At 33.8% G+C, this 18,244-nt stretch overlaps 3 protein-coding genes and 1 non-coding gene across 8 annotated transcripts in view; 2 read left to right on the top strand and 2 right to left on the bottom strand.

The window, feature by feature from the left end:
- Positions 1-137: 137 nt before the first annotated feature.
- On the bottom strand, positions 138-3,815 carry LOC123679296 (transmembrane 9 superfamily member 4). The gene is made up of 8 exons (XM_045616808.1): positions 3,634-3,815; positions 3,181-3,572; positions 2,897-3,049; positions 2,374-2,651; positions 2,113-2,316; positions 1,514-1,931; positions 1,242-1,425; positions 138-559 (listed from the first exon to the last, which is right to left on the bottom strand). The coding sequence occupies exons 1-8, from the start codon at positions 3,634-3,636 to the stop codon at positions 320-322; spliced, it is 1,872 nt and encodes a 623-aa protein (XP_045472764.1). The 5' UTR covers positions 3,637-3,815; the 3' UTR covers positions 138-319.
- A 316-nt stretch (positions 3,816-4,131) lies between these two features.
- Positions 4,132-5,164, top strand: LOC123679298 (mitotic spindle assembly checkpoint protein MAD2A). Its single transcript, XM_045616810.1, has 3 exons — positions 4,132-4,285; positions 4,340-4,486; positions 4,539-5,164. The coding sequence occupies exons 1-3, from the start codon at positions 4,213-4,215 to the stop codon at positions 4,931-4,933; spliced, it is 615 nt and encodes a 204-aa protein (XP_045472766.1). The 5' UTR covers positions 4,132-4,212; the 3' UTR covers positions 4,934-5,164.
- A 233-nt stretch (positions 5,165-5,397) lies between these two features.
- LOC123679294 (protein vein) overlaps positions 5,398-18,244 on the bottom strand; it is a 71,044-nt gene continuing 58,197 nt past the window's right edge. Inside the window, exons 2-7 of one of the 5 annotated variants that reach the window (XR_006747371.1) lie at positions 13,534-13,711; positions 12,069-12,247; positions 10,577-10,667; positions 8,423-8,478; positions 6,063-6,152; positions 5,398-5,593 (exon numbers count right to left, since the gene is read on the bottom strand). Coding sequence is in view for 4 of the 5 variants with exons in the window: in XM_045616803.1 (XP_045472759.1) it covers positions 8,355-8,478; positions 10,577-10,667; positions 12,069-12,247; positions 13,534-13,711 (572 nt within the window). In the remaining variant the exon portion in view is untranslated. Of the gene's footprint in view, positions 5,594-6,062; positions 6,153-7,545; positions 8,479-10,576; positions 10,668-12,068; positions 12,248-13,533; positions 13,712-18,244 lie in introns of those variants that run through there. The other 4 variants (XM_045616805.1, XM_045616806.1, XM_045616803.1 and 1 more) reach the window with 4 other exon arrangements.
- Trnat-ugu lies at positions 13,921-13,993 on the top strand. Its single transcript has one exon. It is a non-coding gene; the product is annotated as a tRNA-Thr (tRNA).

Here is an 18,244-nt window from a genome sequence, read left to right as displayed (position 1 = left end):
CTAACTAAAATATGAAAACATTAAGAGTTTTTACGATGCTTTCCCTACGAGTAGTTCTGATGTACCTATTATTGGTCACATTTTTCACCCTTCTATAAAGGAAACTAAAATTATTTAGCAAATAAAAATTTATGAGGTAGGTGATTTCATTAAAATTTATTTACAAAATTTGTTATCATCTTATTAAAATCAATTAATAATTCATTTTTACTTCAGATACACAATTCTAATATAAATACTTATTATTTAATGACAAATTATCTGTAATATGATCATTAACAATTTACACATAATTATTTTCACATTGAAAAACACCTGTTCAATCAATTTTCACAGCTGCATATATTTTCCTCACGAAAGCATAGGCTGCAAGGAAGCCTATAGATCCAGTCAGAAGCCAAAATGTGAGTACCATAAGTGCTGTATAACCAAAGTACAAAAGGGTGGGTACGAACTCATTTATATTCAAGTTGGTTACGAAGTAGAATAAGGAGTAGAACAATATATAGAGAGCAGACCCTCCAGAAACAAGTAAACTTCTCCACCACCAGTGGTAATCCTAAAACACATTTTCAGTGATGAATTTCTAAGAAACATACACTATAATTTTAGAATTTCATTCCAATAACTTCTCATACTCATAAATGAGCATTGATTTTGATAAAACAATTTTTTAACGTAATTGAGGCGTGTATCTTTCCATGATGAAATGACATAATCTACTGAACACATGACACAAGAAATGTCAAAATAATTATTTATAATACAAGTGCAGAAGGCATTGCTATTCTTCCACGAGTTCAAAATTCAAAAACGAGCCACGAAGTGGCGAGTTTTGGAATGAACGAGTGGTAGAATGAGCCTTCTGTACGAGTATTATACATTATTTTCTCTAATTCATTGCATTTTCATTGAAATTAATGAAATATTTCCATAAATATAATTTAGTGATTTTTGCATTGAAAAATGTTGGTTGGCAGAACTGATTTCTTTAAGGCAAATTGATGAATTGACAGATAAAGCTGTGGCGGAAAGTTCGGAGTACCAACATAGAATAATAAAATATAACCATGAAAACTGTGCGTTTCTGATATATTCTCGCACGATTTTGTTCTACAAGATGTGGAAGAATGAACGGAATAACCACAGAATTAGAGAAAATAACATACAGTGTTAGCATTATAACCTTTTTTAAATATATTATTCCTATTCGAAAACCCTTTACATATGAAAAAACTTACCTCTTCACAAAGTTGAAAATATACCATCACAATTGAAATTTGGGAACATGATATGATCAGTATAATGAAAACCAGGAACAAAAATCCAAATAGATAATAGAATTGATTTTCCCAAATTGCGGTGAAAATGAAGAATAATTCTATAAATACAGCTCCAAATGGTAGTATACCAGCCATGAGGGTACTGAAAAAATAAAATTGAATTCAAACATTTAACATTTTTCGCCTATTTTTCTCTTTTTTTTCATAGTAACTTAATTCAGAAAACTTACCACAAAATTGGATTCATATACCAATTCTGTTCGGGAACTTGTCTTGGAATTTGGTTGGTCCTCACAGGATGACTATAAGGCTGTTTTCTATATCCAAAATAATATCCTAGGTATACCAAAGGCATAGAAATGAATACCCACATCAAAAGTAAAGAGATCATAGTTGAAAAAGGTACTGCGCCACTACTTGCTTTTCCCCAAATGAGGAAATTGAGGAAAAAGCAAACACCTGCCACTGTTCCGGGATATAAGGTGGCAGTTAAAAACGCAGCTCTTTTCCATTCACGTCCTTTCAATGTTTTATAAAGACGGGCAGAATAATAACCTGCCACTACTCCCATAAATGTGAAGAAAAAGATAACGGCAGAAGTGAGTGCTCCCCGAGAAGCTGGTGATAACATTCCAAGCATAGCAAAAACTAGAAAGAAAAAGATTACAATCATTATCAATTCAGTTTCCAGATTTCATTAACGACATAATTCTGTATGTTTTAAAAGCATCTCGAATGGACTTAAATAATTCCAAAATTTTACTATCGCAAATAAAAAACTTGAAAACACTAAATATCATTCATTTAAAATGCAAAGAAATGAACTTACATAATGTTACAAGCGACATAAAAAATATTTGTATGCCAGAACCGATAATTGCTGAGAATAATCTTGAATATTTGGGTGGTCTAAACACATCGCCATGTACTAGTTTCCAGCCAGTTTCTTCCATTGCATCATCATAATTTTCATCAGCATTATATTTTGCGATATCCCTTCTAAGAGTTCGTACCATAATCATGGTCAAGATGCCTAAAATTACCTCAAAGTATTATTAAGCAGGAGAGGGGTGGTCAATTTGAAATTCACCTGAAAGGAAAAATATGACCACTATTGAGTTTATTATAGAGAACCAGTGTATTTGTGCATCTCCTACTGACAAATAAGTATCCCATCTCGAAGCCCAGCTCACCATGGATTCCTCCCATTCAACTTCATAAGTAAAGAATAATTTAGTGCCTGTTGTAGGATCTACAAGTTGATATCTAGGCTTATCTGGAAAACTACAAGAGTTTCCCACAAATTTAAGGTCATCTTTATGCACTGATACAGCTTCCACATGAAAACCTACAACTCTATAAACATCTCTGAAACAAAATAATATATTTCAATAAAATGTTCATAATCGGTCAAATATATTAAATATTGTCAAGATACAATCACACAAGTTTTTTTTCAACATTTTATAAAATAACAAGAATTTATACAAGATTTATTGAGCATTATATCAATCAAAAATAAATAATGTGTTGAAAAAATTTCTCCCTATTTTTAATTTTCTCTCTTCAACATTAGGTACTGGTCATTATACATATGAAGAATTCATACTTACGGTGTAGGGTTATGATACAGTAACTTCAATTTAAGATGGTTGTTGATATAATTTCTATCTCCTACAGATGTTCCTAATGCATAGCCCAGTTGATATTGATAACCATTATCTGTCTTTGATTTGATGGTAGCAGCTGGTAAGTTATCCACTATTCTTGAATTTCAAATATAAATATAATTTAAACATTTCCACATAAAATGTTTGTTAAATTAATTTGAGTATTTCAACAAATAAACTACATCAATGAAATTTGTTCAAGTGAAAAACTTCAAAGTTCAACTTACAAGTGAACATAATAATCATGTTGTATACGATCAACAACAGTCTGTGATTGACTAGGATTCCAGTTAATTGGCTTATCGTTAGAATTGCACAGTAGAGTACATGGTGTGTTCTCAGCCATTTTAACTACATAAGGAGTATTTACAATTCGATCTCCTCTGAGGACTTCCCCTAAATTTTCCGATTTGTAATGAATACCTATAGCTCCTTTTGGTAAACATAAGGGTAATGAATAATATTCAAATGGCAACTGGGTGTGAATACTTGTCATTTTAACTGCTTTCAATTCTACTATTTCCCCTTTTTTGAAATCTGTAGGAGCCATACCGGGGACATAAAATTGTATCGAACATTGTATTAAACTTAGCACTATAAATAAATGTGCGTGTAGCTCCTGAAAAATAATTAGGGTAGTGGAGACATCAATTAAGAAATACTTTTTGAAATTAATTTACCATTATGAGAAAACAACATCAATTATTATGCCCCTAATGAATTGACTGAAATCATTCAAATCCTGTAATTAATCCTTTATTAAAACGATGGTAAAACATTATTCATTTCAATAAATATTCATCTTCCCAAAGTTTAACGATGAGAAAGAGGTAACCTTAAAATTATTTCAACAGAAAAATGTCAAAATTATAGTCTATAGACAAAGCACAGAATATAAAGAAAATTTATTTGACCTATATACGATTTATTTTCAATGATATCGATATTTTACATGAAATGAAAGGCGATATTAAGCTGTTTCAGCTGTTGATCAAGATTGAAACATGGAAAATATCACTTGATTTAATCATGAGAGGCGATAATCCACGATTTAATATTGAAAAAAATATATTTCATTTCAAAAACCGAAACGATAGAAATTGATCAAACGATTTTCATTGAATGGTGAAACACCCCTAGCAATATTTGACTTTGACATTGAATTGTCAAAATAACGGTTTTTCATAAATGTGTATTGTTTGAATTAACCGCTGGATTGTGATTATAAAATTATCGACTTTGGGATAAAATAAATAATAATGGCTACTGTTCAAAAAACTAAATCAGCTATAACTTTGAAAGGATCTGCGGAAATCATTTGTGATTACCTGAGTAAGAATCTAGAGCTATCGTAATTAATTTTTTTCTACATTATCAATGTTTCAGATTATGGCATTAATTCCATACTATTTCAAAGAGGGATTTATCCTCCAGATACCTTTCAAACTGTGGAAAATTACGAATTGACAATGTTTATGTCCACAGATAAGAAAATAATCGAATTTTTGGAGAAAACTTTAGTTCAACTTAAAGGTGAGAATTTTGGTTATTGTTATAGTTGGAATGTTTTATTTAATTTTTTTAGAGTGGTTGGTTTTAAAATATGTGAATAAAATTGCTCTCATTATAACGAATGTAAAATCGAGAGAAACTTTAGAGAGATGGGATTTCAAAGTAGAATATGAAGGAGATACATCGAATGGTGAAGTAGTATCAGATAAACCTCTATCAACAATTAAAAAAGAAATTCGCGATGTGGTGAGACAAATAACAGCATCAGTAACATATCTCCCTTTATTGGATTGTATCTGTAGTTTTGATGTTCAAATTTATACAAAAGACAATATAGAATTACCTGAAGAATGGACTGAATCTGAACCAGCTAATATAAAAAATGCTCAAAGTGTTAAGATGAAAGCTTTTTCGACAAAACTTCATAAAATGGAGACTGTTGTTACCTATAAGAATACGGAATTGTAGGACTTGCTATTGTTATAATTTAATAATTCAAGACAATATCACTTGAAATTTTTTTTTATGATATTTACTTCATATTAGAAGGAACTGAGAACAAGTGTTTTATATTAAAATATACTATTTAATGTAAGGAATAAAATGTTTAATATGTGCTATACCGATTTCAATGTAAAAATTAAATTTTTTTTGTCTGCTGTTGTAATAGATAGAATCTAAATAAATCTATAAAAACAATATGTGATAAGATAGATATATTGCTTACTTTCCTCAAATCCCCAATAGAACTGTCTTCATTTTTCATTTCATTCTGAACATTTTTATTTCTGGAATACGAACATATATATGTAACAATAAAATAATTGAAAAATATTAATATTACTTTGCCGCCTATATTAACTAAAAAAACATTATTTTCAAATATTGATCATTTAGCTCCTGAAAATATGTTGAAAGAAAACAACTAGAGATTCATTGTATATAATATATTTAAATAATACTCTTTTTTACTATTTTAATCGTTATGACAGTACATACATTCATAAGGCTATCAGAATAATTAATATTCAGAAGCGAATATTATCTGCAGCATAGTTTCTTCATACTATAAACACTCTTATACTATATTTCTTTGGTATCGTTCAAAGTCGCTGGCTTCCTCTCAACCTGCAAAAGTAATTGAAAATTAAATATAAGCCACCAGAAGAAAATAATTGAAGAATATAAAGTATTTAATAATTAAGGATAATATGACCCTTATTTTTAATTTGATTAATTTATTTAATTATTCTAGGAAGTTTAAGTTCTACAGAAAGATTAAAAGAAATAATATTTCAAAAAAATATTGGGAATTGCATACGTACAGAGGATTTTTGAGTATAGAATATTTGATATTCAATGTAGAGGATACTATAGGTGCATTCACTCCAACATTAGAGAGAAAAATATTGAGTCCTGGGTCAAGTGACCACAAGGGATGCATGATTGTCAACCAATAATAAAGGAAGAATAAATAAAGAATTTTGGCAACCATTTTCAAATGGTTGATTTTTGGTACTTTTCTCGACTGCTACATTTTTTTCGAAATATCTACATCATAATCATTAGAAAAGATCTTATAGCTAAAATGCCTTACCCTGTAAAAGAAACATTCCTTTCAATTTACTCCATCTATTGCGGAATAGAGTTCACCTTTAACAAAAATGTTTGCATCAATAGAAAAGCCCTGAAAATATTTGATAAGATTCAAAACTTCACTCTTAGTAGTGGTTAATCAGAAATGGTGATGAAATTCATGAGAAAATTACGTTGATATTAGAGGAAGTACAATAATTCAATAACAGGATAGCAAAAAATGCGGGAAATTTGGTTTTTTGATAGTTTTACCTAGAAAAAAAGTAGGCAATTTTCATAGTTATTTCTTGTTTTGAATTTTCCATTTTAATCTTCTCAAAAATCTAATGGAAATAAGTTATATGTTCTTGGACATTGTTCCATCTTTATAGAATACCGAGAAATTCAGTTCTGGAGATATTTTGATTAGATATACAGGGTGGCCATTTGAAAACGAAACAGACGAGATTACAGACGAAATGAAGTTTTTCGATAGAAATGCTCGGACAGGTCGATTTCTGTTTCGAGGGGGACAACTTAAGATGTAGGTTACGGACGCATAGCGCTTCAACCCTTGCTACTACAACCCTCACCCCCAAATTTTGAATAGGGAAGATGGGGTGAGTGATACCTCATTTGAAAGGTATTTTTATACTGATTTCAGCACAGTAATTGTTTTTTCATTTTATGCATTAGTTCTCGAAATATTCTTAACTAAGTATTCGAAAATGAAGTAGTGTTTTCATGGCACTTGTAGTGTTTTGTGAAAAATCGACATTTTGAGCTTCAAAACAACCATGACTGTGGCTTCCTTCCTAACTAACTAACGCATGAATATTTCGAGAACTAATGCATAAAATGAAAAAACAATTACTGTGCTGAAATCAGTATAAAAATACCTTTAAATTGAGGTATCACTCACCCCATCTTCCCTATTCAAAAATTGGGGGTGGGGGTTGTAGCAGCAAGGGTTGAAGCGCTATGCGTCCGTAACCTACATCTTAAGTTGTCCCCCTCGAAACAGAAATCGACCTGTCCGAGCATTTCTATCGAAAAACTTTATTTCGTCTGTAATCTCGTCTGTTTCGTTTTCAAATGGCCACCCTGTATAACAAAACCAAACATTTGTGTTTCAGTTACGACCAAAATTAGTATAACGGATGAAATAATTCACAATATTCACAAGTAAATAGGTGTGTGTGTGTGTGTTAGTTGAAATGATATGTATTAGAATAAAATGATGTGAATAAGGTGAAAAAGTACAAAAAAAGTAACATCTCAAAACTCACAACAAATTGAAGTTCATGAGGAAACACAACTTGAAATGTTTTTGTACATGGATTAGTAGATGGTCTACTATATTCTACATAGATTAAAGGAAGAGTGTTAATGTTAAATTAGAAAGAAGAATTCAAAGAAATTACGTACCTATTTACAAAATCCGTATAATACTCCTCTCCACCTTTGGAAATGATAAAAAACAAAAAAAAAAAAACAAATTCGAATGATTTGTTCGTAATAATTTATTATCAAGTTTTACAACTATTCTTTTAGGTTGTGTTATATAAACAATTCAGAATTTGTTGTGAGTAATAGATGTAATAAATAAATATATCTACATAGCTTTATACAAAAATCAAGTAAAATCGGTCCCTGACGTTATATAGGTATTATTTACCAGAATTCAATTTCGAGAATTTTCTCTTTAAAAAAAATATTTCACAAATGGCAACTATATGCATATTCTTTGGAAATAACAAAGAACCAAGCCATCTTTAGAGAATGACTCTATATTGGCAGTAAAAATTGAGGAAAGATTTCAAATAAGTTATTTTAAAACAAATAGACAAGTACTTCTATAATGAAGTTAGCTAATAAATAATAAATTTATAACTGAAACAAATTTTCAGTTGGCAAATTCGTCATAATTCTGTACCAAGTTTCTCTATAATTCCAAAATTTTGAGCACCCATTCGTTCGGTAGAAATCACACTGTCCTCGAAAAGATAAAGAGATGGAAATGTTGAAGAAAATGCAGATTTAAACTGAAAGAATGGACTCCTAATATCAGAACGATATCACATATTATTGAATTCAGGTAAGGATACTAAAAAATTAGTAGAGTGACTGTTTGTTTCCTTAACGAACTATTAACAGTCTTATAAATTAGGATAGTGTACAAATATACAATTTGATCACGTTAGTTTGTAGAATGCATATGTACATCGGTAACGAAAAATTATAGAAATGATTGTTATCCGCGCGCAGGGGGGTCCATTAGCCGGATCCGGCCCTGCGGCGGACAGGGCCGGCGCTAACAGAAATATCTGGTCGAGAGGCCCATTTTACACGTGTACAAAGATGGCGTTGAGGGATACATACTGGATTGGCTGGGCAGTTTGCTGTCACATCTAAGGCCCGTGTAACCATCAGGACACCTGGAAAGACAGAATTTTTATGAAAATTATGTATAGGCGCTAATATTTCAATATACAATAACATAACCTAACCTAACCTAACCATCAGGACCCCTGAAAAGATAGAATTTTATGAAAATTATGAAAAGGCGCTAATATTTCAATATAAAATAACCTAAACTATAACCATCAGGACACCTGAAAAGATATAATTTTATCAAAATTATGAATAGGCGCTAATGTTTCAATATACAGGATGGCCCGCATAAAACAGCCGACGAAAATTTCCATAAGGTCAAAATTTATCTGGAGTGGGACTTCTTGCGATTGCAAATTCGTGGGGTTCATGACTTCGAGCGGAATGCAACCCTCTCAAAAATCTTAAAAGGCAGTAGGGGTCACACATAATTTTTTAAGATTTAGCAATTACATTTATGAATATCATAAAAATGTCTGTTTCGGTGAAGAGCATTAAGAGGTCGAGTTTTGAAAGAATTCTAAGAATATATAGATATATTGAGAAAATTGTTTATCATTTACAGTAATTAAATTATGATTTCGAATCAACACGAACGAAATTAAAGATATTTCTTCTTGCAAATCACCGATTTTTGTGTGGTTTTCACGAAAATTCTTCAAACAATAATCTACATCGTAGAAAAGTAAATATTCTCAATTTGCGAATGAAAAAAAGAAAAAAAAAATACTGGTAATATTTCATTTTTCGCAAAAGAACTGATGTATGTACAATGTACAAAGCACCGACTGATATTAGGCCAATTGAAAAGTCCTCGGTCTGATGCACAGATGGCGATGCTAGTATTAAATCCATATGATTTTTAGTTAGTACCAACCTTCAAACGATACGTACCAAAATTTGACAGCAGTCCGACCATTAGTTTGTGAGATATTGCGTTGTGAGTGTAGCTACTCTTTATATTTGGAAAAAGGTGGAAAAATAATTTCGTATACTGATAAAATCTTGCTTTTTGAAGGGAAAAAATACAGTTGAAGCAAAATCTTGGCTTGATGAAGACTTTCCGGGGTCTGCACCAGGAAAATCAACCACCATTGATTGGTATGCAAAGTTTAAAAGTGAGCACCGAATGCAGTGGACACCCAATAGAGGCTGTCGTCGACGAAAAAATCAGAAAATTTCACAAAATAATTTTGAATGAACGTAATGTGAAATTGATCGAGAGAGCAGACATTGTGAAGATATTATCTGAACGTGTACATCATATAATTCACGAATATTTGTACATGAGAAAGCTGTGTGCAAAATGGGTGCCGCGCGAGCTCACAATTGATCAAAAGTAATAACGTGTTAATGATTCTGAGCAGTGTTTGAAGCTGTTTAATTGCAATAAACCTGAAAATTTTGCGTCTATATGTGACAATGGATGAAACATGGCTCATTTCACTTTGGAGTCCAATCGACAGTCAGCTGAGTGGACTGCACACGATGAACCGAATCCAAAGCGAGGAAAAACACAACAGTCAATTGGCAAGGTTCTGGCATCAGTATTCTGGGATGCGCAAGGTATAATATCAATTGATTACCTCCAAAAGAGCCAGACTATCAACAGTCATTATTATTTAGCGTTATTGGATCGTTTAAAGGATGAAATCTTTAAAAAACAGCCCTATTTGAAGAAGAAAAGGTTCTGTTTCATCAAGACAATGCGCCGTGTCACAAATCAATGAAAACAATGGCAAAATTGCACAAATTAGGCTTCGAATTGCCGCTGAAAAGAAATTTAGCGCCAATGAAGAAGAAATCGCCGAAACTGAGGCCTATTTCGAAACGAAAGATAAATCGTACTACAAAAATGGTATAGATAAGTTGGAAGATCGCTATAGTCGCTGTATCGCCCTCGAAGGCAAGTATGTTGAACAATAAAATTGAATTTAGCCAAAAAAAATGTGTTTTACTATGGTAGACCGGGGACTTTTCAATTGGCCAGTTACGCGGAAAGCCACTTGGTGACAATCCCTCTGAATAAGTTTTATGAAGGTTATTATTAATTGAGCTTTGTTGATAGCAAAAGTCCATATCTAGTTTTTTATTCAACAGACAATTTTTGAAAATATTTGAGGATAACTCAAAAATACTTACACGCAATACAATTCTTGCATTTTCATTACGTAGTGACATGTTCCACCATTAAAACAGTAATGTTTATCCATTTCGGGTTCGCAAGGTCGATCTGAAAAAAATAATTAAGATTTGAGAGGTAAATAAGGACGTTCAAAAACAGAGGAAAAATGTTAGTATTCAGGTGTAAAGTGGATATTAATATATGATTACAAATATCACGATTTCAATTCCAAAATTTCATTGATTTCGAAAGGTTCTTTGAGCTTCCTAGAAGAAACTAAGTATGAAAAAATATTCTAACCATTAAGAGCATACTTGAAAAATAATTAAATTTTTTTACTATTTTTGTCCCATATTCAACATAATATTTGCGCGATTTCCAAAAAAATAATGAATTGCTATACTTCACTTGAGCTATCGAAGAAAATAACGAAAAGAAAAAAAGTAAAAACTTCGATAAATCGATTAAATTAGCATATCCCTAAGGAACATCCTGTGTATGAAAATGAACCCGATGCATTCGCCACTTTGCAGCAACGTAAAACATAGACTATTCTGGATCAGTTATCGTCCTTCATTCTGTTACTCAAAAGTTTTATTGAAATTTTACGAGAAATTGAAACCGACGCCTTCACCATTCTGTAGCATCGTAGATTCCGAGAATTAGCAATATTTATGCTGTAGATACGTGAATATAATACAGGGTGATTCACTGCGATGGCCTTTTAGAAGTTTATGTAAAACTAATCATAATTTTGTGCTGAATATTTGCAAGTTGCGTTGGAGTTTGATACAATGATCTTTCTCCCTTTAGGGAGAAATTTTTGGAAAAGACTATTACACACCCAGTATTAGCACACCCAGTATATTATTGCATCATTAGATAGCTTATTTGATGACAATTTCACGAATATGCCGAATTTGGGAGAAAACTAACGATCCAAGTTATGGCATATTCCTGAAATTGTCATCAAATAAGCTATCAAATGTTGCAATAATATACTGGGCATGCCATTCAAAATGAGAAAGTAGTATTTCTGGAAATATTTTAGGGAGAAAGATCATTGTCTCAAAAACCAAACATGCAAATTTTCAGCACAAAATTATGATTAGTTTTCCAAAAACTACTTATACGCCATCATGGTGAATCACCCTGTATTTTCAGACTCGGTAGAATTAATTGCATTCTATGAAATTAATTTCAACTTAGCGGTAAATATTAAGTTAGGAATTTTATTTTCACACGTTATATATTCACACTGAAATGGTACTGTGAAATCTATACCCAAAAATGGACTATATCTGAAATTTCTTCTTTCAACATTCACCATGTATATCAATTAGCTGAATAACGATAAATTTTATGCAAAATCCGGAGTATTCAGATTCAGATATTAACCAAAAATGTTTAAATTGAAATCCTGAGGAGTGAATTCTACTTTGAAGTGATAAGGCTATTTTTCTACTGAAGAAGAGAAGAATTGAATGAAAGAGTATAGAGAACACAGACCACGAATGGTAGAGAAGAGAGTATAGGTACCAGTTGCTTCAGAATTCTCACTATGTACACTGAAATCACGGTAGTCGAAGTACGTCGATGCTGGCTTGCCACTAACACCTCGCGCCGTACACGCGTACCGCCCATGGTCACTAACGGATGGTTCCGTGATAAGTAACGTACTACTCCTCCTGGAAAAAAAAATACAGATATAACATACACATTTTATGCCCTATTTCATTATTTTCAATATCGAACATTTGGGATCGTTTGATAAAAAGGTTAAGGTAAGTATTGTTTTTTAATTTTCTATGATATGTGATCAGCTTGAAATTTTTATTTTATATAACTACACATCGAAAGTCTTGGTCCTCACTGTCTACTCTCAACTTACTGAGTGTAACATGACAATGTTTCGTGTGTGGATTCTTCACTATCTTATCACTTGAACGAAAACAATAAACCAGCAAAAAATGTTTTTTGTTCGGTAGAATGAATGTAACGGGTGTTTTTTTTCGAGGTATATAACTTTAAGTTGGCATTACTGTTCAAGATGGCGACCGATTTAACAGCTGTCAAGTGATTTATTCTCAGTTTGGTTTGGCAATTGATCATGAATAGACTCATGCCTGAACAACGCTTACAAATAGTGCAATTTTATTTCGAAAATAATGGTTATGTGCGGAATACGTATCGCGCTCTACGTCCATTTTATTTTGTTTAGCGATGAAGCGCACTTCTGGTTGAATGGCTACTTCAACAAACAAAACTGCCGCATTTGGAGTGAAGCTAATCCTAAAGTGTATTGTATGTCGAAACACCGGTACATCCAGAAAAACTGACTGTTTGGTGCGCTTTATGGGCTGGTGGAATCATTGGTCCGTACTTCTTCAAAAACGATGATGTCCAGAACGTTACAGTCAATGGTGATCGGTATAGAGCCATGATTACTAACTTTTTCATTCCTGAATTGAACAACCATGATGTCCAGGAGCTGTGGTTCCAACAAGACGGCGCAACATGTCACACAGCTCATGCCACAATCGATTTATTGTAAGATACGTTTGGTGACCGCCTAATTTCACGTTTTGGACCTGTTAATGGGCCTCCAAGATCTTGTGATTTAACACCGCTAGACTACTTTCTGTGGGGCTATGTAAAGTCATTGGTCTATGCGGATAAGCCACAAACCCTTGACCATTTGGAAGACAACATTCGCTGTGTTACTGCCGATATACGGCCACAAAAGTTGGAAAAAGTCATCGAGAATTCGACGTCCAGATTGGACTACATCCGAGCCAACCGTGGCGGTCATATGCCAGAAATCATATTTGAAATGTGATTCCACAAGATTATCTTGCGGATAAATAAAATTCATGTCAATCGAATAATCCATCGTTGTTTTATTGCAATTTAAAGTTCTATAGCTCTAAAAAAAACACCCTTCATAATGGAGTTAAAAATCGATTTTACCTACTTTTTGTACGTTATTCTGATCCTATGGTTAGGGTGGATGTTAGTGCCGTTGCGGGACCAACTTAGCGTTGGAATGGGCAAGCCTCTGCTCCTGCAGACCAATTTCAGTCGTCGCTTTCTACCACTATTTGCAGTAACTGACTTGTCCTCAATCTCCATCACCCGTGGCGGTCGTATCCCTACCAAAAAAGAAAAAAAACAATCAATCATTATGGTACACAAGAAAAACGATTATATACGTAATTTTACTTTTATTTTATTATTAGATTAAAATTAAATTCAGGGCGTTCAGACAATTTTTCAATTCTGGAAAAAGTACCTCCCCGAGCGGAGCTCCAACCCGCAACCTCCGAATTACTCGTCCGATGCTCATCTTTAATCTTCAGCTTCCCCGGTAGCTGAACGGCTAGAGCATCGGACTTGTAATTCGTAGGTTGCGGGTTCGAGCCCCGCTCGGGGAGGTACTTTTTCCAAAATTGAAAAATTGTCTGAACGCCGTGAATTTAATTAAATTATTATTTATTTATTTATAGCTATAGTATATCCAAAGTTACAAAGTCCATAAAAACGCATAGCCATAGATGTCCCTTTGAAGTGGATACCGCGATCCGCTAAATACCGAAGTTCATTTGTATTGTTAGGCAATAAATTCACTGGCCCCAAAGGAATTTCTGGAAACTTGGACAACCCTTGTATAATCGAAATATTCAGCTTCCTCCAAGTGACTTCAGATATTCTAAACTATTTTATTTTATATATTCATAAAGGGTTTTCCAAAAGTAATGAAATAATTTATATCATAATAGCATTATACTGGTAACACTCTGTTTTTTTTTTGAGATTTCTTGAGTCATTTGTGTTCAGTAGGTTATGCCATTCAATAATGAGAAGGTACAAGCCAAAAACGGAATAAAATTCTACGTAGCATTGGCGATCTCTGATTAGCCGAATTTCGATCTCACCTGAAAAATTTTTTGTTCAAAATTTTTCGTAAAATTTTCCATACCTAACCCTTAGAAAATTAAAAAAAAATATAAGTTCCTTCATGAAAATATTTTTTTGATTGATTCGACTATGTAGATCAGGAAAATCCTTGGAGTTTGGCGATCAGTACATTATTTCATAAATTATAGGCATAAATCTGAAATTTTCAAAGAAAAAATTGATAATATTCCTGAAGCTGCCACTTCTTCTGGACGTGGGCTACGCACTTGAACCCTCACTATGTTTTAGAGAGTAACTTGAAGTTTGAAAAACGCTTTATTTGAGGGGTCTGTGATGAATTATTCAGGAGATATAACGATTTTTGGAGGGAAATTCAATTTTTTCCCAAATTTCGAGTTCAAATTTCCTCGAAACCGTTAGCTCTACAAAGAATCGGTGAACGGTGCCAGAATTGACGAATTCTGATTAGCAGAAAGTCTTGTCAAAGGCTGAGAAAACAGTTTTTCCAAAATTAAAAATGAAGACGTAAAAACGTATTTTGAATACATGTAGTAGAAAAGACGGTAAATCAGAGGAACGTTTAAGCATAGTATAAGGAATGGTCCTTATACTATGGTTCAAGATTGCTGTACTCAACCTGAAAAGTGGTGAGATCTCAAAAACGCTGGGGAGGCAGGAGTAATCGAACTTTGGCAGATCACGAGAAAGTCACGTGGTATAAATCCCTCTTAAGGGATATATTGTGAGTTGAAGTGTAAGAGTGGCGTAAGTAAGCTAAACTTTCGACCAATAAAGACGATTATTATTATAATCGGACTCAAACCTGGCCAAACGCGAGTCAGTCTAAAAGACGCAGCACCGAATTCCCTCGGATGTGTCAAAATCAGTTGATTATTCTCGGAGGGCAGACGAGGAATTCCATCAGTCAGAGAATAACGGGCGGGCTGGCGTGGCGTTGTAGCGTAAAACGCGTGCTGAATGCGAATGAGAGAACAATGCCACGGAATTCGCTAATAGTCCCAGGACCAAATATGTAACAATGTCGCCGCTGCACGGCCGAAGCCGCCATACCGATTGTATTTTAATTTCGATGGAATCTATGTGGCCATTTTTCGTATTTCTACGCCGACCGAGAGGGATCACCATAATGTGGGAACCGCCGAAAACCAAAGATCAGACGCTTGTGTCTATTATAAATTTATAAAAGGAATATACCAATCCCGCACCAAAATATAATAATAATAATAATAATAGTACCTTTATTGTAAAAAAAAAAAAATAATACATGATATAGGGGCGAACTCTAGCTTAAGCTACTCTACTCAATCTCGCAAATCCGCGGGATGAAAAGTATCAAACACGCTGACCTGCAAGAATGCGGTATTGTTAACAATAACAGCCCAATTGAAAAGACCCCGATTTACCATAGTAAAACACATTTTTTTTTGGCAAAATTCGTTCTTATTATTCAACATAGTTGCCTTCGAGGGCGATACAGCGATTATAGCGATCTTCCAACTTTTCGATACCATTTTTTTAGTACGATTCGTCTTTCGCTTCAAAATAGGCCTCAGTTTCGGCGATTACTTCTTCATTGGCGCTAAATTTCTTTCCAGCGAGCATTCTTTTGAGGTCTGACAACAGGAAAAAGTCGCTGGGGGTCAGATCTTGCGAATACGGTGGATGCAGAAGTAATTCGAAGCCCAATTCATGCAATTTTGTTTTCATTGATTTATGACACAGCGCATAGTCTTGATGAAACAGCACCCTTTTTTTCTTCATATGGGGCCGTTTTTAATGATTTCACCCTTTAAACGATCCAATAACGCTATCTAATAATCGCTGTTGATGGTCTGGCCCTTTTGGAGGTAATCAATGAATATTATACCTTGCGCACCTTGGATAATTTTATTGGTTGCTAATATTTTCATTCTCACAATCCATCAAATGGAATAATTTTGCCCCACTTAACCGTTTATTTTAAGACGAAATTATTCAATTGCTTTCCACTGAAAATCTAGGCTAGTAATCACATTGAAATTATTTTAAAGTCAATGATTCCATAGTGATTCATCTACGAGAGTCATACATAACATTAGGTGGATAAGTTCGGATATTTTTGGCTTGATTCCACTACCGGTGAACTTGTCAGGATTGGCACAACGACCAAAAACCAAGAAAAATTCAATATTTGTTATTATCGTCGAATAACAGGAACACTTTTCCTGACATTTCATAGCTGCCAACATAAGAAACTACATGATTCAATTTGAATTCGAATGGTGTTGTTCATTTCATTTTATTCTGAGAGGGGAATATCATACACCTAAGCGAATTGTTGTCAACTATTTGTTATGGTACTTTTTACTAGAGCTTTGATTGACTGCAACATGAACACTAAGAGTAGCCTGCTAGCCAACAGAAATAGTTACATTTTCTTTCAGCAGTCTCAGCTCAGCGAACGAAAAAATTAGAGAACTATTGGTATCGGTATAAATTTCAGAACCTACGTAGGTTTTGTTAATACACTAATTCTACACATCATAATTGACTGTTTCCTAAAAGAGAATGGTTGGATGACCGTCATCTACCCTCAATTTGATTGAATCAAGATGCATAGAATCCCTGATATGTATACTGATTCGATTTTGTTCCAGACTTTTTCAGATATCCACCTGTTCTGTAAGGTGGCGCTCTTCAGAAATTTTCGAATTCCCGCTATCTGCCTGGCGCCTTCTAAAAATGAAATACTGATTTCAGCCTTTACAAACTTTCACAATAAATTACAATTCAGTTCCTATCGAATTTTCAATGAAAATAATGGAATATAATGACAGAGTATAGAAGATTGTTACGAGCATAAAAAATTAAATATTATTGTTCTATACTCAAAGGTCACGAGAGCCGAGAATCGAGAGAAATGTCAAATATAAACGCTGTATGCGCTATCTAAAACTGACGCGATCCCTCGAAATCAGGTAGGTATAAATCTGAAAAACCTCCTGTTTTGTCTGAAAGTTTTACAGGTATAAGTAAAGGGTGTTTTTTTTCGAGGTATATAACTTTAAGTTGCCATTACTGTTCAAGATGGCTACCGATTTAACAGCTGTCAAATGATTTCTTCTCAGTTTGGTTTGGCAATTCATCATGAATAGACCCACGTCTGAACAACACTTGCAAATAGTGCAATTTTATTTCGAAAATAATGGTTCTGTGCGGAATACGTATCGCGCACTACGTCCATTTTATCGTCGACAAAATCGACCATCATTCTGGTTGAATGGCTACGTCAAGAAACAAAACTGCCGCATTTGGAGTGAAGCTAATCCTTAAGTGTATGTCGAAACACCGTTACATCCAGAAAAACTGACTGTTTGGTGCGCTTTATGGGCTGGTGGAATCATTGGTCCGTACTTCTTCAAAAACGATGATGGCCAGAACGTTACAGTCAATGGTGATCGGTATAGAGCCATGATTACTAACTTTTTCATTCCTGAATTGAACAACCATGATGTCCAGGAGCTGTGGTTCCAACAAGACGGCGCAACATGTCACAGCTCGTGCCACAATCGATTTATTGAAAGACACGTTTTGGACCTGTGAATTGGCCTCCAAGATCTTGTGATTTAACACCGCTAGACTACTTTCTGTGGGGCTATGTAAAGTCATTGGTCTACGCGGATAAGCCACAAACCCTTGACCATTTGGAAGACAACATTCGACGTGTTATTGCCGATATACGGCCACAAATGTTGGAAAAAGTCATC

Source organism: Harmonia axyridis, chromosome 4, assembly GCF_914767665.1.
Source record: "Harmonia axyridis chromosome 4, icHarAxyr1.1, whole genome shotgun sequence".
NCBI classification, from domain to species: domain Eukaryota; kingdom Metazoa; phylum Arthropoda; class Insecta; order Coleoptera; family Coccinellidae; genus Harmonia; species Harmonia axyridis.
This window is presented reverse-complemented; position numbering and strand designations above follow the sequence as displayed.